This window comes from Triturus cristatus, chromosome 9, assembly GCF_964204655.1.
Source record: "Triturus cristatus chromosome 9, aTriCri1.1, whole genome shotgun sequence".
Lineage (NCBI taxonomy): Eukaryota > Metazoa > Chordata > Amphibia > Caudata > Salamandridae > Triturus > Triturus cristatus.
The window spans coordinates 328,876,229-328,897,902 of record NC_140592.1 but is presented as its reverse complement, the minus strand read 5'-3'; the positions used below and the strand labels follow the sequence as shown (position 1 = coordinate 328,897,902).

Below are 21,674 nucleotides of genomic sequence, written 5' to 3'. Positions count from 1 at the left end.
ATGCGGCGGGGCTGATGACGGCCGTGCTCGCTGACACCTGAGGCGGCTGCAGTATTAAATTACCTCCCGGCCGGAGAGCTGCGTGACGGCCGCTTTACCGGCGGGTGTTCATCCTGGCACCGGATGATTGCAGGGGCGCTCGGAGGCAGCATCGGAGGACTGCGCACTGCCCTTGGGACACGGAGGGTGCAGTACCCTCACACGACATCACTATAGGGCAGGGGCATGGTTCCTGGGAGGCCCTGGGCCCACGCCGGTGGAATGAGCTTGCATGGAAGATGATGTCACCCTGAGCATGACACCGGGAGCCGGATCTAAATAAAGAGCCCTGGCCCTGATTGTGGGGATAGGTCAACTGAGCCCAGAGCACGCAGGAGTGGGGGACACGGCCGGAAGTTGGCACTGTAAACCCAAGCAAAGGTTACAATCGATAAATAGTAGCGCATGCCCAATCTGCTACCAGGGAGCAGCCCCTGTTGGAAGTCAAGCGTGGGAGTGAACTGCAATGTAAATACTTGTGTTTATTGTGCCATTTAAAAACAATTAAAGCGGCCTTTGCCTGTTATCAGTTATTTTTAGTGTCCGGGGTTGGGTGCGCTTTTCTCCTAGTTTAGTGATTCAACTTCAAAGCAGGCCAGGCCTGTCTCACACCGCCCTGTGGAACGTCAGGAATCTTTATGGCAGGCCCAGATCAATGTGGAATGCATAAATTAGCTATGAATTAGGGGATTGTCTCCCGTCCACCTCCATGTAATGCCTTTAGAAAGGCTAGGGGAAAGGAGCGTGAAGTGCTCAGCCATAGGAGTGGGCAGAGGGCAGTGCCCACGGTATCGCCCTCCGTGCTCAGGGTTGCTGAAGAGGTACTCCTGGATGGCGCCCCTGAGTTGTAAGCTGCGCTCAAGTATTTTTCACTAACGTGTTAGTGCATTTTTCAGTCTTGAGTTGTGTAGGCGCAATGAACATGGGGTCTGTGTAGCGTACACCTCTGTTTTATTTGCGAAATTACGCTTTCATTTTTAGTAATAACGTTTAAAAGCAAAATCGGCATTATTTACCGTGTTCCGGAAATGTGCATCTATTTGACTGTTTCCAATGTTCTTACGATCTGTTGTGGTTGTGTTTTTCTGACTTTTAAGAAGAGAAATGCTTAAAAATCTATTCATTTAAAATGTGAGCATCAACCGCTAGGTCTTAACACTTTAAAATAGTTTAATAAAATGAAAGTTAAAATGGGGGAAAAAAGGCCACCTCAGTTTGATGTCGCTTGTATGCTTGCTAAAAAGAATGTGCATTATACAAAATAATTTGTTGTATACAAGTTTGTGTGAAGCCTGGTGAAGTCATACCTGTTGGCAGGGACTACATTTCCTGGTCCCGGGTAAGAGCCTTTCTTCATTAACCTGCCTCCCTCTGCAGCTTGTGACCTTAAGGACAAAACCCTATCAGTATTGCCTCTGCTTTTGTGCTGGGGTAGTAGTGCAATATTGCTTATAGGGTCTTTTCGTTGAGAGTAATCTTCCTCCAGCAATACAACAGAAGAGGAGCTTAGCCAATCACAGAGGACGTGAAAGCTTGCATGCTCACTGATGAAAAAAACATCGGTTTAATGGTTATCGACTTTAAGATGCTCTCTTATCCTTATTTGATGATGCACCAAGCGGTGCCAGGTACTTCTGCAATGCTTTGAGCATGGCTTGTTAAGGCACATACTACAGTGTTAAATATGGTGTTGCGAAATTGTGTGTCCCTTTATTGTGTGTATGTTGAGATGATGTACAGGGTGCAATATACTATTTCTTGACATGGTTTGATGGGCCATGACTCAAGAGAGGCGAAACCTCAAGTGGCTCAAATCAGAACCCAGAACGCATCTCCTTAAACCATGGACATAAACAACACATCACACCGCGTGGTTCTGCCTCCATGGAATGTGCCTTACATGCTTTTCATGAGTATTTGTTTTGAACAGAAAAGGTATTTGACAAAAAAACATGAATGAAGTGAGTTCGCTGTAAGGTACAACAATCACAATGAAGAGACTTCATGGCTATTATGAGATTTGTCTCCTGCGTACTGATTGTGACATGCAATTGGTGAGGCAAACATTATTTCTCGAATTTCACTTTCACAGTGGTATCATCGACCGTTGAACTGTTCAATAAAATAAAGACGGGGAGCGAGAAGTACGTAAAGAACGAAACGGGTTTACATTAGAACAAGCGGCTGTTCGGCCGTGAAAGTGATCGCGATCAAACATCAAAGCGGCCGTGAAAGTGAAAGCAAATGGTGTGCAGGCTGCCAAATGGTGCGCGCGCCAGGCGCACATGCACTGTATTTGGAGACCTGAAAGCACTCGTTTGTACTTCCAGATCCCCTATTTACAAAAGCTCTCGCGAGAGCAGCGCTAAAGCGCTGGCTCAGGCGAGACCTAAAAAAAGGAAAAAAAAAAAAACACGTCCTCCTAACGTCTCTGCGTCACCTTATGAGATGGCCGCGGTGTTTATGACATCATGACGTTGTACGTTGGTTCCTTGTGATTGCTGTAGAAGATTCCAGCTGTCGCTGCTGTTGTGCGCGCTGCATTGTGGGGAGGAGACGTTGACACTGTGGTCTCCGCCATTTTTTGGAAAGGTTGGTTGAGTGAGTTTGAGTCCACCTGCGGCAAAAGAAGCTCGGGTAATCTTTTAAATATCTCTTATTGCGTCGACGTAGGGTGCCTGCATTGACTTAGTTTATTTGCAGCAATTGGATATGAGGGCCTCGGGGAGGGGCAAGACAAGTGCGTACGATTGGGGCCGGTCGAAGGGAGGTGGGGAGGTTCTTGGCGTCTTATTTTTCACAATAATCGGATGTAGTACGTATATTTGTTTTTCTGGATTATTTTGTCGATTATGTTTTGTAAAGGGCTGAGCACCTGGATGCAGGGGAGAGGGTTGTTTTCGCAAAGCTTGCTCCAGCGTTGGTGAGAGTGGTGCGTGTGTGCTTTTCGGTGTCCTGTTTCACAATAATATTACTATGTATAGTTTTATTCTGGATTCTTTTGTCTATTGCTGTTTGTAAAGGGATGGTGACCGGGATGCAGGGAAGTGAGTTGTGTTCTCCAATTTTGCTCCAGCAGACAGTGCGATTTGGACGGACTCTTCCTCTTTCTATTCTGATAATGTTATACCCGACAGAACTTGGAACGTACCCTTGCTCCGCGAGTCCGGCTGTTTCCTGGTCCTTGTGTATCCAAGGTTATACGTGCAGAACGTTATTACCCAGGTTTTATGCGTACGTACATATCGCTGCGTTTTCCAGAAGATGTTAGAGGACTCTGGAATGGAAGTACCATATGCCATAAGAATACTATACTCCCGCTGGCCTTTAAAGTGACCATAGGTGAACTAGTGCGAAGCTTAAGTCCACACCTCTTGCTTAGAATTATCTGACAGGCTAAACGAGGTTTCTGCGTGGAGTAGGAAGAGTGGCTCAGGACCGAGAGCTATTCTAGCAAAAAGTGTGCTTGACAGTAACAAATGTGGGAACAGTGCAAAATGGGGTAGGTGGGATGATGTCATTGAGCATAGAGAAGAGAAAATAGTTGGTTTTTCAAAGAGAGGTTTTCAGTTGGAATTGAACGTAGGCAGTGAGGCAATGGAGTGTAATCCCGGAGGCAAAGATCCTTAGTACGATTCCTTCTTAAAGGACGGGGATCCCCCCCCCCCCCCCCCCCCCCAAAAAAAAAGTGGTGTTTGGTGCACAATGTGACGGCGTTACTCTAGAGGTTTTTTTGTGTGCTTTTAAAAAAAAAATAGTTTGGCTGGCAAATATTGTGAGGTTAAGGTTTGTGAGACCTTGTGAGTGCTGTAGAATAAGAACCAGTGAGATCTGGACATCTATTTTGGTTTTAGACACCCATCTTGCTGCAGCATACAGTGCTGCTTTCCATTAGGCGTAATTTCTTTTGGGTAGATCCTCGGAAGAGTTGCAATAGTTGGTTAGCTCTGATGCACAGAGCAGCGAAATGAGGTTCGGGGTGCAATGGGAATCGCACACTATTTTCTATTAAATCCCCGTCACTAAAGGGCTTTGTTAATCTGGTTTCTCTTTTCCTACATGTAAGAAATTGGGTCAGTTGAGTGCATTAAGTAACCACCTCGGGTAATAAACACTATCCTTGTCAAGATGGACCACTTAGTAAACTTGAGCTCCACCCCCTGGTAGCACAACACAAAGCAGACTTAACTTGGAGGCAGAGTGTAAAGCTTGTATGCAATATCAATACAATTTTAAAGTTGAAATCCAAATTAGAAAAATTGAGTAATGTTTCCTAAACAAAACTATACAATTGCAGCAGAAGCAACCTGAGATTTTTTTTTTTTTAGTAGAAACGGCGTCGACAAGCACTGTTTTTGAAATAATTCTAATGGCTTCCAAACCAACATTACCATTATTAAAATGTGATAATGTAACCCACTGTTCTATAGAAGAGCCGGCCTTACAACACCTGATCTAGCTTTAGGGAGTTATAACACTTTATGGACAACATGGTCGACATTACATTTCTACATGTCCTACTTTTAAATACCATGCACCCCGTCTTATGGGCAGTTAGTCAGATGTGGCAATTGGGTGTCTACCAATTTCATATTGTTAAAAGGGGGAGCACATACCCATTACTACTGACTAGCAGTAGTTAAGTGCACAGAGTTGTACCGCCAACAAAAATAGGGAAGGTAAAAATCTCAGGGTACACAGCACAAAAGATGGTCCCATGCTAACACTTCGATTCTGGTATGTCTCTTAATTTCTTGGTCAATGGTCATTAAGTTTGGCAGTGAATTGGTAAATCTGATTTTCTATAGTCTTATCTTGCTTACTTCAAACCTGAAGTGGATGGCTTTTGTTGTGAGCCTTGAATATAAGGGAGTTCTCTTGAGTGACTCATTCTCACCCCTAGCTCTGCGTTCAGTGGCACTGGGGCCCAGGGGATGTCTGATGGACTCACTGCACCCAAATTTATAGATGGGAAAAATAGGCTCACTGCACCTAAATGGTAGCAGTTTTTTTTTTTACTGTGAAATCAAAGTAGTGGGTGCCCATTTTGCTTGACTGCCTTAGAGCTTACTGTATCTTGCAGATTATTTGCCCCAGGGCTTGCCAGAGCGGGTAACTAAAACTATTGTCTACTATAGCAATATGTGAATTTCCGGTAGCAAAATGCCTTTCTATATATCGGCTTTAACAAGGTGTACTTACTATTCACCCTTAAAGGCATACTGACTTTAATGTATGATTTTCACAATAAATAAGTCCTAAGTAGACTTTACAATTGGATTCTCACCCTAACCAACTCAGTCCTGTTGAACTGAGCTTACAAGTTTCCACAAGGCAACCATCCAGTGTACTCTTTAAAAAAAAAAAATATATATATATATATATATATTACCTACTGGCGGTCGCCAGTAGGTAGTTATAGTTAGGACCCTGTTTCCATAGGAAATCCGCAACATTCTATTTTGAATAACTTTGGCGCCGGTCGACGAATCCTCGCGAATATTTCAAAATAGGTGGGGCGCTACGCTCCTACCCTGAAAGTCTCGGGGGGGATTCGTCAAGCGGGGGCTGAGATAAAAGGGGGGTCCCAAAACGCGTTTTTCCCATGCATTTTTCCATAGGACCTTTAGACACAGCTACAGCCCGAACGGCTGAACAGAGTTCCTTGAAATGTGGCAGAGAGGTAGTCTACAGGTCAAGGAAGTGCCTTTTGTAGGTTTGGTGTAAATCTGTTCAGTAGATTCTGAGAAAATAGCCTTTAAATCCATATATATATCTGAGCCAGCTTACGGTGCGCTTACCGTACGGTGACGTGCGCGATTCTGATTGGCTGTTAGATCTTAGTAAACATTCGAATCGGGCGAAACCAGGAAGCGGCGGCCGCCATTTTCTCTCTCGCACTCAGAGTGTGGATTAAAAAACAAAGGACAAAAACATGTAAAGGGGCTGTTTAGACAGCTCCTAAGCACCTAGCAAGGTTGAGGGAGTCCCCAAAGATCCCCCAAGGGCAAAAACGGAATTTTAATTTTTTCGATAATTTCGCAGATTACGTTTACCGTACGCGTACGGTAAAAATTATTTAAAAAAAAAAAATGTATCCATACTCTCCCCACCCCATGTGCAAATGGTGCCCGAAGGGCACCATTTGTGCATGGCATATTACAGATATGAAAAATTAAAATATTACCTTTCACAACGAAGCGCAGCATATGTCCTCCATGGCCCATCTAGCGTAACGTGGGTGCGCGTAGCGCACCGCGTGCCCACTGTGCGTGCACGGCACTAACTGCGTAAAGTGGGCGCGCGGTGCGCACAGAACGAACTGCGTTAAGTGGGCGCGCACGCCACGAATGGCGTAAAGTAACTTAGCATTTAAAAAACCGTACAAATTCACAGAAAAAACCATAGGTTTCACACACGTTATAGTTAGGAATTAGCATTTAAAAAACCTTGCAAATTCACTGAAAAAACCATAGGTTTCACACGTTATAGTTAGCGGAAATTTTACTGATAAAAAAACCAATGAAATTCCCCCGTTATAGTTAGTGCAGGCAACTATAACTCACGCGACCGCAATCCTCTGCTGATGACATACGTGTCTTTATGAAAAAAAAATATTTGTAATATATGTATAGCTAAAATTTAATGGAAGAAGACATGGGCAAATAAGTGTCTAAATACAGTATTAGCATCAGCAGAGGATTGCAGTCGCGTGAGTTATAGTTGCCTGCACTAACTATAACGGGGGAATTTCATTGGTTTTTTTATCAGTAAAATTTCCGCTAACTATAACGTGTGAAACCTATGGTTTTTCAGTGAATATATATATATATATATATATATATATATATATATATATATATATATATATATATTTATATTTTTTTTAATTTTTTTCTTACACACACTCTCTAAGTATAGTTGGCAAAACTAGCTACATACCCTCTTGTCCCTAGGTGGCCTAACAAATCTATCGGTGTAAATTCACTACCCCCAGTCGTTAGAATGAGCAGAGTAGCCAATATCAAAAACACTTGCCTCTTGCGATATGCTTTAATTTTCCGTGAAATAAAATACCTCATTGCATGCTTTAACAGGATGTAATGCACCCGTAAATAGCTATTGGCATTAACCTTTTTTTTATTTTATTTTTTTACAATAAGTATATCAGACCTATGGTTTGCTCATTGGTTTGCCATTATAGCGATCCCAGGCTTGCTGTTTTGAACATAAGCTTTTAATACAAGCCAAAAGTACAATACAATCTTTGTCAGCAGAAGTGCACAGCCCTTGCCTAATCATATTTTGCACTCAAGATCATGTGTGGAGAGCGTAAGCTCTCATTTCAGTAGTGCTGCTTGAAGCTTTCTGTTCTTGTAAGGAATGGCGACAGTTGTGCTGCCTAGCCTAATATGGCAATACCAACAGGCCTGGCCTATAAATGAGTATCTCTAAATTCATTAATGGATTTAAACACTAAGTAAGTCATAACACTTGCGCTCTGTACTCCTTGCTCTCATACATCTCATTATCCACCCACAAACTCAACAACATATGTGGTGAGAGGTATTGTGTTCTTAGCAAACCAAACAATTGCAGTCTTTTTTTCAGTTTTTTTTTTTTTGTGTAGTTCATATTCAGCCTGCTCTTTGCACATCATCTGGCCATGTACAGAAAGTGTTGCCCATTTTTCCATGCCAACTTTTTAAAAATGTGTTCCTGTATCCTATTCCTTTTTAGGTCTCGCCTACGCAGCACGCATGCGCTGCATAGGAGGACCTTTAGCCACCGTCCTTCTCTTTTTGGAAGCACATACTCGTGCTTGCGGGGGCGCACCACAAGCACGAGTATGTGCTTCCAAGAAGAGCAGACTACTCTCCTCACCACGCGCGCACCACTCGAGGGTTCCCCTCCTGCTCCCCCGCTCTCTCACAATTAACTTTCACGACCGCGGGCCGCGCTTGTATTTCAGTGCTTGTTACATTGTGCCTTGAGTTCACGATATGGTCCATGCCTTTGCAGTTGCTCCGTGCAGACCGGCATGGACACATTCTTTTTCCCGTCAATTTATTTCACTTAGTTTACTTAGTCATGCCTTATTCTTTCCACTTGGGTACTTTGCATTGCTTTCACAGGCTCAATGGTTCCCTTACTGCGTTCATTTTAGATTGTATTTGCGGCATTTCTCACACCCCTCAATTAGCCTCACCTTCTTATGAATAAAATGCAGCAAAAAAATTCAGTCTCCAAGGACTAAGTTTGTTATTTAAAAAAATCATTATAAAAGTATCCTATTTTACGCTCATTAAGAGGCACAACTTAATCTAACAAGTTTACCAGTTTGGAAAGTCTTTTAAATTATTGTATTAGTATATTTTCAGTAAGTACCTTGTTATTACATGAATATCTTTAAATTCCAAGATGGCGACTCCTTGTATTCAAGTTTATAACATGTCCTGTGCGGAAAAGCCATTTCAGCTCCTGAGTTCAAGCAATGCAGGGCTCAGGCAGCGGCGTGCTTTCTCCTTCAGCTCCGGGAATGTGCTTTTTTCTCTGTAGGTACTGTACAGTGAACAGTTTTAATAATGGTAAATGCGCGAAGTGAGGCTTTTTTTTATTTGCTATACATAAAGCTGGTCAGGTTGTTACTTCGAATTACTCTATGAATCGAGCTTGAGATTCTGACCGAAGGAGTTATATCAACGAAGCACTGCTTGCTCGCAGTGTACTCCGCTTTTAATCTGCAAAGCGGAATGGCGACAGGATTCTTTTAGTATTTAAATATGCTGGGTCACTCTGAGGACTGCTCTCAAATAGTGTTTCATAGGAGTAGACATAAGCAACGCCCTGTTAAGAAAACGTCAGCATGGCAAAAACAGTAGGGATTGCAGGGTTTCATTACCATTACAATAGCGACCCCTAGCGGAAAAGCAACGGTTATCTCTTACCGGTTATTCAGAAGAGAGCGTGTAGTTTTGAATAGTTTGAAGCTAGCTCAGCAGCAAAGTTCTTGCCTTTCATGTGTGAGGTTGATAGTTCGAGTATGCAAGACATCCAAGCGCGTTAGGCTGACCCGGTGCCTTCTGTGTATTGCACGCTTGCGAGATCATATAATGGATTAAGTGCTCGATTTCTGAATTGTTGGAGTTGTGGTTCCACCGGTCCATTTACACGTTTTGTTTACTTGATCCAGGACACATGCCTTACAAAAACAGAAGTGGGGTACCAACCAAGTTAGGCAGAATGCAAGTGACATCACTGCATTTGGCATCACAACCCATGACGTCACAAAAAGTGAAATCAGATCTTCACATCTCACATGTTGAGCTTCTTAAATTAGTTTTATATGCGCATATACGCCCAGTTGATCATGGGATACGCAGTTCCCTAGCAATGTAACTATCTGCTGGGATGTATGCAGCCCCAAGCCTCTGTTTTGAGCCCTGAAATACTGGACCCTTTTTCATTGTACAGAGTCAATAATTATCATTGTTACGTTGGAAGGCAAGTGAATGAGAGCTCTGTAGCAATAATCCCCACACCGCCTCCTGGTACATGGCCATCCAGATAAGGCAGGCCTTACCTCGGAGTGTTGCCATATAGGCCTAGATAATATGAAGAATGCTACCTGCGTTATTGCATTCCAATCTTATTTCACAAATTGCTTAAATTGAGTTCTGGAACAATAAACTCTATGTACTTTGAAGAGGAGCTTCGGGACAACCTGATTTTCATTAAGTTCAGCTGGAGTACTGACATCGGTGTATGTCGTGTGCAGAGTAAAATACATGGCCAGGCTGTGCTGCAGTAGTATATAAAGTTTACTGTGCATCATCTGCCTTATGTGCACTGCATTGTGAGAACCGCATTGTGCACGCAGTGTTTCCTCTGTGCAGAATATGCAAGTTTGTGAATTTCGTTTCGGTAGCTTGTTAGGGTGTGTGTGTCTTCCCTCTCCCACTACTGAGAGCTTACGCTCTCCTTACGCTGCGGACGAGTGTGCACTGTTCAACCATACACTGAACATTTTTTATATTAAATATTTTTGTAATAAGGTCGTTCAAATATACATACTCACCTTAATTATAGAGAAGGTCACAAAAATGTGTATAACAGTTTTTTTTAATTACTTTGCAACATGCTGCACACAAACCCCACTGCTCTACAACATTGCTTAAAACACAGTAGCAAAGCAGATAGCTATGGCTAAACACTTATAAGGTCCCAAAGGCGAGACCTATTGGCTTTGCCAATGCTTGTTTTTAGTTTGCTTTGTATTCTTCAAGCTTTTAACTTTTCCTATACTATGTTTGACTTTGATGTATTTTTTCCCCGCAGGGTAATTGTGATTGATGTGGTAGACCCACCAATTGTAAGGCAAGTGCCAAAGAAACATGGGCTCAGACAAACGGTATGTGTGACTCTGCGTTAAATAATTTGAATTATTAGTTTGTAACTGGCTATGTATTTAAGATAATCCTGTGGACATTTATTGGCAGTTGAAGTATAACGTTTAGAGCAACGTTATTCAAAACCATAATGGTATGTAATGCAGTGGGTGTCTGTAGGGGTTAGAGTAGAACAAAAGTATTGTCAGTATTAACAGCAAAGAAAGACATTTGTTATACATGATCCTACTGTGATACTTAAGCAGCAACATTTGCAATGTTTTCAGATGTGTAAGGCACATGACCCTGTGAATTTCAGTCTAAGCGGAGGGTAATATCAGTTTAGTAGTAGTTTTCAGTGGATAAGCTCTTTAATATAAAAAAAAATAAAGCCTGTGCAATTGGACTTCTCCTATAAGTAGCTCTCCAGCTACCTATAAGTAGCTCTCCGGTGTGCCTACTGAATTAGCTTTTAATTGGTTGAACAATGTATGTGTGCAAACACTGTGTTCAAGCCAAAAACGTATATTTTCAGAATTCATATATTGATGTTTGGAGCAAAATGGCTGAATTTCGAAGTATATTTAAAGCTGTTTTTGAGTGAGCAATCCTGTGGGGAGACTTATTACGAATGTTCTTACTTTCATGCTGGGGCCTTGCAACTTGGATATTTTATGTTACCTTGTTGGAGGCATTCAAAATTGACGTACTACCTTCAGGACCGCTCTGCTGCATGGCAACTCCAGACTGCATAGTACCTCTAAGACCTTTTTTCAACTTTAGTGAAACTAATATGATTTTCATTTTTGAGTTGCAGACCTTACACCTTGAGAGAGCCCTAGGCCTGCTTGTCAGGAAGGGGCGAAGCATGTGTTGGCTGTTTCTACACATCTCGGTTCACACACTTATGAAAATTATTTTTCACAATTCAAGACACCTGAATCCACAGATCTATTTGTACTACAAGATAACACAATATACATTTACTCAGCCATGTCCTTTAACTATCTGTAATTGCAAATTGACTAAGTCCGCCCCTCCCCCCCCCCCCTTTTTTTTTCTTCATTACTTCTGGCAGCCCTGTCTGATACGCTGAGGTGTAGTCACTGCTAGGAATCTAACATATGGTCGCCACTAATGTAATCCTGTAGTAGTGCACAATGAGTTTTATTGAACATAAGTAGTTCTTATTACACACAAGGTTGGAATGCCTTATCAAAGCAGAGCGAAACCTCTTAACTATTAAAAATGCGTACTGAATCGTGGCGTTTCCTTTCTCCACTAGAAGACTCTTTTTGTATCTGTACATATTTTACACACATTAGAACGTCCTCTTAATTTTAGTTTGAAAAACTAAGTACGAAAACTGCATACAGCTTTGCAGCCCCTCAATGTAAGAGAGTTTGTCCTAGTGGCCTGCAAGTTCATAACCTCAGCAGAAGTTTATTTACCCGGGTTAGTATTTGCCCGGGTTAGGTGGAGGCCATGGTGTCAAGTTGCACCAGGTCATCTGAAGGAGCCATAACTATCAGCAAGAGGCTACTTCATCCAGGGTAGCCGGAATTCTCAGTATCAAGAAACTTGACAGTGAAACAAGTCTCATGGCGTCCCTAGCGCCATGACTCAACTTGAAAACAATGCATATCCTTATAGAATGCCAAACTATCAGGCCATATCTCTAAGTCCTATAAGGTTTTAAATCAGTGAAAATCTAATAGCTTTCTTCCGCTGACAGATGTGGCCTTAACACTAGCTGCCTGATGACATTAAGTCATATGTTCTGGTTCCCCAACAAACCGGACTTTGTGCAAAGCCAGCCCATATTCATTTGGGAAAAAGTTTTGAACATCATTTACATGCAGTTAATACAGGGTATTTCCAAGGGAAAGTTGGTGGGTACTGCTTCATTGACAGCTTCAGCCTCTTTATCTGTTCTAGTTGGTTCAAACAGGAGGAATTGTATAAGACACTTCAGTTTGTTTAGGATGGATTCAGATGCTCTTTAGTTTCCCTCATTCGGACCTATAAATGGATGTAAATTTGTCCTTATTGGGTACTAAATAATTTGTACTGGCTGATATTTGGTTTAGATTTGTCTGTAAAAGCTCTTGAAGCCTACGCGATCGCACTATCCTGCAGTTAATCACTTTTGCACTTATCTGGAAAAGGGTAATTCTTCATTACAAAAAAATTAAATCAAGTGGTGCTTCAGCTCATGCTTTAGGACTGGTATCTTGGGGGGGGAAAACTTATGGGCAAGAGAAAAATTAAAAGCTTTGCTTATCGTTGTGGGTGTTAGTCAACAACATCTGGTGGCATCTACACCTTTTTTGTACCTTCAGAAAAGTTGTTTATGCAGATGAAGACCATCACTGCCTTTCCCATCTGCGAGCATTAGCAAATTCCATCTGAGTGCCCTTTGGAGCTTGTGGCTCATGTTTGGGCTGGGTTCATTTTCATAGGGATGTTCCAAGGGATAACCGATTATTGAATTTGGATCGGAGTATTGCCTGCCTTTGGTCGATATACTGCACCCTAAGGGCAGAGGTTCCAATGCCGGTCATTGTGACTTTAAAAAAAAGTTAGATCTCACATTTATCCTTATTTGGATGATTGAATAAAAGTGTCTACTTCAGATCTTCTGATTTCACCTTTGATAGATACCTTGACCATTTTGTTCCCCATGGCTGACCTAGTTGAACAGGGCTAGGTTCCAATTCGTACCAACTGTAGTCCATAAGATAACATTGCAGTTTACAGGCAGCATCGCCTGCTTTTTCAAAATCGTAGTAATTTCTTTCATCTCAACCATAAGCCTCTAAAGTAAGTTTCCTGGAACCTGGGGGATTAGGATTTTTCAGCCCTACCTATTTGTAGTCGCCATCTTTAGATTCTAATCTTCTGCCGTTGGGTCTTGAAAAATTGATGAAAGATCTCCATACATCGAAAGAATACACTAAAAGTAAGGCTACAGTTCCACACGGAAAAAGCATCAATACAACTATTGGAAAGAGGTCTTGCTCAGGGCGAGAAATGGCATTTTTTTCAACAGATAAGTGGAGTTTGAGGGTAACGGGTGAAAGAAGGCAGGAGAATGCACAGGCAGGGCACCCCCTGCCCCGATTAGCGTGGTGAACACACCTTTCTGCTTCTGCGTAAGTGGGTCACCACAAGTTGTCCAGAAGGAAACTCACCAGGTGTGCAATCTTTGCTCACCACAACATCACAGCACTGAGGCCTGTAAAGCTTGGTCAGAGTTCATACCCAAAACACTCCAAGCAGTGGAGAAGCAGAGGCAGTCACACTAGTCCATGCAGGGACAGAACGAGTCTGTATCACTGAGACCTCGGATTGTCCTGTGAGTTCAGCACCAAGGACACTGAAGGTGGACAGATCTCCGAAACACCAGCAGCTGAGACTTCTGTGCTGAAAAAGAGAGCAACGGCCACACTCTACTGCGAAGAACACACTATTAAGAGGGAAAAGACTAAAGGCTGAAGTAGCTGCAGTTCTTCAGAAAAAGGATTTCAATGCACCTCTCCGATATTTCCGTATGCTGTCAAAACCATTGACTGAATACACACAAGAGGAGCAAGACCTAGGGAAAATAGAGCCCCCAAAAATGCCTGAGCCTCGGGAGGAAGAGGAACAGATCTTGTATGAAGAGGAGGATTCGGAGTCTTGAGTCCTTTTTTCAGGAAAGTTAAGGATCAAAGTCTTGAGGCGCAACGTACAACAAGATGGACAGCAGCAGACAAGAGGTCCATAACCATGCTTTTGCAGTGGGAATCTTTTCTGGATTCACGTGCACTGTTGCGCCATCTAGTGGTTGGGTCTTAGTTTTTTTTGTGGTTTGTGGGCGTCGACACCATTCGGTGTCCTTCTGTGATGTTGACTAGCTTTCTCCAAAGCTCCCACCTTTGGTAGCCATCTTCAGATGCTTTTTTCCGCCGTTGGGTCTGGATCGTCACAGAAGGAGCTCCTCTAAGATTTGGAGAGAAGAATCCACGAAAGTTGAAGGAGATAGTTCTACAGGTCAACGATGCATACATTTGACGTTCAGGTCGTCGATTCAAGCAGTGTGAGTACGCCGAGAGGGAAAAACTCTAAAAATGTTGACGAACAACCAGAGAGTGCTCTTGCAGGGGGCTCCCTGCACAAGGTAATGGTCAAGACACCATTCAAGTTCTGCAAAAAAAATTCATCACATGTACATGTAGAAAGATAAGTATCCAGTTTGCAACCTTAACCTGCCTCTGGATCATCAAAGTCAAGACTGCAACGCTTGCTCGGTCTGCACCCTGAAGACTTTGAGGGTGAGAGAAGGGCCAACTACAACATGCATGGCCAGGGCCCTACACCATCGCTCTGAGACCTGGGCCTCTCCAGCGAAAAAGGACAACGTCACAGAAGGGCCTGATTCTGATGAGGACACGGACGTCCAGGAGGTAGTTCTCGAAGAAGACTTTTAAGGAGGTAAGGGATACATAGACCTCGCAAAAAGTAGACGAGTCGCGAAAAACGGACTCTAGAGCCTCAAAGGGAGTCTCTGCATCAAAGCACTCTGACTGCAGAAGCATCCACAGATGGGCACTCTGTCGGATCCTTGGACAAGGACTCCAGAACGACGGAGACCCCCAAAATGTAAAACATTGAAAGACGGACACGATAAAGACGCTTTGACGTCGACAAAGGAGAGGTCGAAACAGGCTTCGGCGACCGCGTCAGCAAGCGCGAAAAGAAAGGCTAAAACTCTGCGTTGAAACGCACGCATCCGAGGTAGAGAAAAAGGGAAGCGCCTCGAAGCCGAAATGGCGAGCATACTACAGCGCAACAAATAATTTGACTAAAGATTAACGCAATTCAAAATACCGCGGGGAAAAATTCAACAGAAGTAGAGAAAGCCGTCGAGTTGCAGCCCCCAATGACACCAAAACCGCACGAGGAAGGAGGTTTCTTCAAGGAAGAGAGGGACGTTGATTAACACACGTGGATTCGGCAAACTGAGTCTCAAGACCTCCAATGGCAAAATCTTGACGCCGAATCACCAGAAGAGGCGATTGATACATATCCCTTGAGGCCCTCACCACCAGATGACATTGGGATGTACAATCGGGTAATTAAAAATGCAGCTGAAACTTATCGAGTGCATTTTGGAAGAAGAGAAACCACATTCATGTTTTCTGTTGGAAACTTTAATGCCAACACAGTTAAGAAAGCAATTCCTTTCAATGCTGCCAAGTGTATTGGATCAAGGGAAGGAAACGTTTAAGGAGCCCCCAACATGCAAAACAGTCACACCAAGGGCAGAGAAGAAATACAAACATTCTTCTAAAGATCCAATTTACATCAAAGGATTAGTAACAGCGGACTCTCACTTCCACTGCTAGGCAAAGAGCAATTGTGCCAAACACCATTACTAAACCAGCATGCATATCCGCATTGGGAAGAGGTAGGGAGAACTACTGAAACACCTACCAGAACAGTTCCAAAAGAGAGCTGCTCACTTAGTGGAAGGGGGTAAAAACATTGCGAATACATGCTTAAAGTCAGCTCTTAATGCAGCAGAAACATCGAGCAGACAAATGATGATTGGCATCACAGAAAGAAGGCATGCTTGGCTGAGAATCTCCAGTTTCAAACCAGAAGTCCAAAGCAACATAATTAACTCGCTATTCAATGAAGAACAATTGTTTGGGAGCGTTGTTGATGTAAATCAGTTGAAAAAAGATGAGACAGCCAGGTCTATAGGTACTCTACAATTCAGAGGTATGCGTAGGGGCACCCTGTCTAGAAGACCAACAGGTAGAGGTAATCACCAACCTACTACCTCACACCAAGCATACCAGGGATCAAGCCATGGTCAACCGTGCCAGCAACAGAACTGAGAGTACCAGCAGGGAAGACAGTCCTTTCGTAGGTGCCGCCGGGGAAGAGGTCAACCACAAAGAGGTGGTCCACAGACCACAACCAAGTGACTGCATTTCAAAAGGGGCACACTTAAATCCTCACCAAGTGTGCACAGAGCATTTCCACCTTCACAAACACAACATTCTGTAAGCGAACAGTTTAGTCATCATACAATACCAGTGGGAGGCAGACTAAAAATTTTCCTCCAGGAGTGGAAGGAAATAACTTTGGACATATGAGTGTTAAACAATGCAGTATGGTTACTGTAAAGAGCTAAGCAAACAACCTCCCAACAAAAAAAAGATACATCCACAAAGGGAATTATCTCAATTACTGCAAGATGGGTAGGAACTTCTAACAAAACGTAATAGAAATGTGCCTGACAAGGACAGAAACAACGGCGTTTACTCCACGTACTTACTAATCCCAAAGGTAGATGGAACACCGCCCTATATTAGATTTACGTTTCCTAAACTGGTTCATAAAGACACAAAGGTTCAAAATGACTATGCTGCAGGGGGTGATACCTCAATTGCAACAAGGAGATTGTATGGCAGCCATAGACATAAGACGCTTACTTGCACATCCCTATGAACGAAAGACACAACATTTTAAGACTTGTGGTCAACAAAACACACTCAGTTCAAGGTGCTGGCATTCGGACTCGAATCGGCACCAAGAGTGTTCACAAAGTGCCTAGCAGCAGTAGCCGCTCACATAAGAAGACAGGGAATTCGTGTTTACCCATATCTAGACAACTGGTTGGTAAGAGCAGGCTCATACAGTCTCTAACAGCATATACAACAGGTGATACAGACACTAATTCAGCTGAGTTTCTCAATTCATTGGAAAAAATAATCCCCAAAACAAGTAAAGGTGTTCCTAGGCGCAGAATTTATCATTGTTAGGGAAGGCGTTCCCAATCAGCAAGAGAACATTAGCCCTAGTGAAGGAGACGCCCCTTTACCAGAAGGGGCAACATCTGACAGTAAGGAAACTACTAGGAATAATGGCATCATGCATTTGTTTAATTCCCAACATCCATCTACACATGAGACCACATCATGAATGGCTCTAACAACAATGGTCACAGTCAACAGGGAGCTGGGAGGATCTAGTGGTAGTCACGCTGAAAGTTCATGAGATGGCATGGTGGAACGGAAAAAAACATATTGCAGGGCAGACCTTTCACACAATCGACCAGAACAGATGCTTTTCCAAAGAGGGTGGGGAGCGCACCTGAACAACCTCAAGGTACAAGGATTGTGGACACAACAGGATGCAGTAAAACACGCCAACTTTTTGGAATTTAAGACCGTGTTCTTAACCTTGAAAGAATTTCAGGAACAAATCTACAACAAGGTGTTGATTCACACAGACAATACAACAGCCATGTTTTATATAAAAAAGAAAATGAGGGTCTCAGTCTGTAGTTCTCTCAACTCTAGCCCAACAACTTTGGAAATAGGCAGTCCCAAAGAACATAAACATAGTAGCAATACACTTACCAGGGAAGAACAATATCAAAGCGATAGACTTGAGCAGACAAACGTCAACATCCCACGAGTGGGAACTGAATCAATTTCAGGAAATGGAGTACTCCACAAATAGACGTATTTGCAACACCCCTCAATGCAAAATGCCAAAACTTCGCATCCAGGCAACCGTGCAATCACTCCCTAGGGAATGCCCCATGGATTGACTAGTCGAGGATATTTGCTTATGCTTTTCCTCTGATCCCACTACTTCACAAGGTGATCCTCAAATGCAAAATCAGCCAGATTATTGGTTCTCGGAGATAATAGAAATATCTCTAGGCACAAAATACCAAAGAGACAAGACCTATACCAATGCAAAACGGAAGGGTGTTACACCCAGAACCAGAGAGCTTAAGCCCACAACCCACTGCCTTGGCATAAATCAGCCACCCCTCTAGCTGGGTGCACTATACCAGTGGTGCGGGTACAGATGCATGAGGCCTGTACCCCTACAGCAGGGGTCTTCAAACTGTGGGGCGCGACCCCCAGGGGGGCCGTGGAGTGGTGCAAAGGGGGTCGCGCCTTCCCAGTCACACTTCTGCCCGGCCCAAGGGCTTCAGCCCCCCCCCCCCACACTTCCCCCGTCCTGTGTCTCAGCCCGGCTTCTGCAGTGAAACTTGAGCTGCTGGGGGCTCAGCTGGGCAGTGTCTGGATTCCTATCTCCGGCACCCCCGTGTTTTTTCACAGGTCTTTAAAGACCATTTGCATTTTAACATGCCTTTGTAAACTGGTTACAGAGGCTTAGGTTTTTTTGCTGGTTCCAGTACCCCCTGGGTCCCCACTGTGCCTATTCCTTACATTTGGATTTTACATTCACTGCCGTAATGTGAGAATGCATTTCATGGAAAGGAATACAAAGTTGGCTTCCTGGGGGCGCCGTGTGTGAAAGTTTATTGTGCTTTTGAAGCACCTGCTGCAGCGTTTCTTTCCCCGGCAATTACCAGGCCTCACATAAATGTCAAGATAACTCGTGTGATTAATTATCTTCCTGGAGAGAGATCAGTGTTTTGTATAGTTGAGGTTTTGACTTGGGTGAAGTTAGTGCAGAGGGTTAATATGCCTGCTGCAAAGAACGTGTACCAAGTAGATTACAGAGTGCGTATGATGTGAAGAGATCAGCAGGTTACTGCTTTCAAAAGAGACATCCTTTTGTTACTTGCAATTTATAACTTAAAGTCCTGATATAGAATAGTGAGCTATTAACTTTCATCCTAGAACAGCATGCACACTACAAAGAATACCTTATTAGACCATTGATTAATGTTGCAAAAAGGGTTAATTTGGCTAGAAATCAATTCTTATTATTAAAGGAAACTCCCAACTATGCTGTTTCTTTTTCGACTGAGTTTGTGCTTCTCCACACCAAGCACTCTTGAACTATACTGCCTACCAGTATGGATGACATGTGACTCCTATACTTTTAGTCCTTTGGCTTATGTAACATTTCCTATACACTGATTTACACACTTATGATTGTCTCTGTGTAATGTGTGTGTGATGCAAAGTGCTCGGACACCCTACACTGGTATGAGTGGCACTATATAACTAATTCAATGCATCTGAGAGTGTGGGGTTATGGAGACTTGGTCACTGTTAAAGGGTGCTAGTGAGAGAATCCGTGGTGGGGGTGGTCATTGGGGGGGCACCAACCAACATTGTCGCACAGGGCACCACCAGCACTAAAGCCGGCCCTGGGAAGTATGCACAGATAAGTGCTGAAAATACCGCTTTAGGTGACTGCTTTTTTTTTGTACCGACTGGGCCATCAAAATAATCTGCTGGTAACCCTAACCATAGGACTGGAAGTTTGTTGCAGGATCAGCACATTATTTATTTCCTTCACCCTCGATCCCCGATTAATGCCGCAATAGTTTAACTTAGATCTTAAAGTCTACGCCACGTCAATAACATGCTGAGTTACTTCATGGGTCTGGGAATGCACCCTGCATTCAGACAACTCATTCCTCATTCTCGCCCTTTATTGTCACGCTCGACTTGCACTCACAGTGATCACAATGCACTCACACTGATCACCATGCACTTGCACCATTCACCCGCTCACCTTGCACTCACAGTGATCACTCTGCACTCAAAATGCACTTGTCCTGCTCACACTATACCTCAACCTGCAGTCACACGAGTACACTACTCATCCTGCACTCATGTGACACTTCACTCACCTGTCCCCGTCACTACTCAATATGCAACTCACTCAAACAAGCCCATCAGTAATCATACATTCATTCATACCATTCTGAACTTGCATCCGCACCCAAAATGAGAGAGGACAGCAAGGGAGTGAGAGAATTTGATTGAAGAGGTCAGGGATGAGGAGAAATGTGAATTGCCGAAGAGAAGTGTGGACACGCAAGAAGTGAGTGTGATCCAAAGGTGAGGGCTTCTGTTAGAACAAAGGGGAGATGTGAAAGAGGAATGGGGGGACTGGAGAGGTGTAAGATACAAATAGACAAACATTTGAATGAAGAGACGAGGTGAATGAGAAGTGCTGAGGGGCACGGGAGGTGACAGGGCCAGAGAGGCCATGAGATAAATGTGAGAGACTGTTAGAGATGAAGGCAGTGAAAGGACAGAATGGCAAGAGGTGATTAAAGGTGAAGTGAGAGGTTGAATGGGGAGAGTTCAGAAGTTGTAAAAAGGGGTGAAAGAAAATGACCTGCAAAGTGACAGAGGGATCCGGGGTTAGGAGAGGAGAGAGGGATGGAAGGGAGGGGGTGAGAGGAAAGCTGCATGGGTAAACAGCTTAACTCTACACAAAACCGCCAGGGTTTTAAGGGACCCCTGCTTCTTCCGGTCAGGGCCAGGTGAGCTTCTAATGTGGCAGCACGTATTGCTGCAGAGTGGAAGGCCCTTCACAAAGGTTGACTTGAAATCTTTCTGATGATAATTGCTGTTTTTTGGTTATAAATGGGTACTGATTGGGTGAAATCTTTCCTCAGCGTTACTTTGTGTAACAAATATCAAAATAATGAAGCAATGCTATCCCAAAATACGCGGCATCACATAACCTCACTTACATTTTCATCCCACGCAATTTAGTCAACCGGTTTAGACATTTTTGTCAGGAGGGGGTCCTTACGCCTCAAAATGTTGACAGGGGGGTCTCGGTATCCAAAAGTTTGAAGACCTCTGCCCTACAGTGTCAGTCCAATCTTGGACAGTGTAAGTGCAGTACTGCCATTGAGTATATGGTGCTGGGAGTTTGTCATTACGAACTCCAATGGCTATACTGAAAAGTTTGGTATCAAACTTCTCATCACATTAAACCCGCACTGATGACCGTGTGGGATTTAATGAAAAATGCACACCGAGGGCATCTTAGAGACCCCCCCCCCCCCATGAAAACTAACCTACCCCTAGTGTCCAGGTTGAGTGGCTGCTTTTAGCTGCCACCACCAGACATGTTTTTCGATCCCTGGGGTGAGAGCTGGCTGCTCTCTGGGGCCTGGAACAATGCACATCCTGGGACACGGTGCCAATCCTCCTCCCCTAGGTTGGGCTGGGTTTACGAAGGGGAAGCTTCAAACCGGTTCTAACCCCCATTTTGGGCAAAAGAACCTGCAGGAAAACCAAGTGAGTAAGAGGTGTGCCCACCTCTGCCAACTCCACCCCTCAGGCGGGGAAGGCTAGGTGAAGCACAGCTCTCAGTCCCCGCCATCTTGCAGATGGGGGATCAAGCAAACCAGAGTGAGGCATATGCCCAATGGAGGGTTTGATAGCAAACCTCTCAATTTTCAGTAAAGCCATTATGGTACTGTGGAGTTCGTAATGACAAACTCCC

The 21,674-nt window shown here is 43.7% G+C and overlaps 1 protein-coding gene across 2 annotated transcripts in view; it reads left to right on the top strand.

Moving 5' to 3' along the window:
• The first annotated feature begins 2,498 nt into the window (after positions 1 to 2,498).
• RBM5 (RNA binding motif protein 5) overlaps positions 2,499 to 21,674 on the top strand; it is a 327,789-nt gene continuing 308,613 nt past the window's right edge. The window contains exons 1-2 of one of the 2 annotated variants that reach the window (XM_085625066.1): positions 2,499 to 2,631; positions 10,378 to 10,450. In XM_085625066.1, the coding sequence (XP_085481192.1) occupies positions 10,434 to 10,450 (17 nt within the window). In that variant the 5' untranslated portion in view covers positions 2,499 to 2,631; positions 10,378 to 10,433. Of the gene's footprint in view, positions 2,677 to 10,377; positions 10,451 to 21,674 lie in introns of both variants that reach the window. The other variant, XM_085625065.1, reaches the window with a different exon arrangement.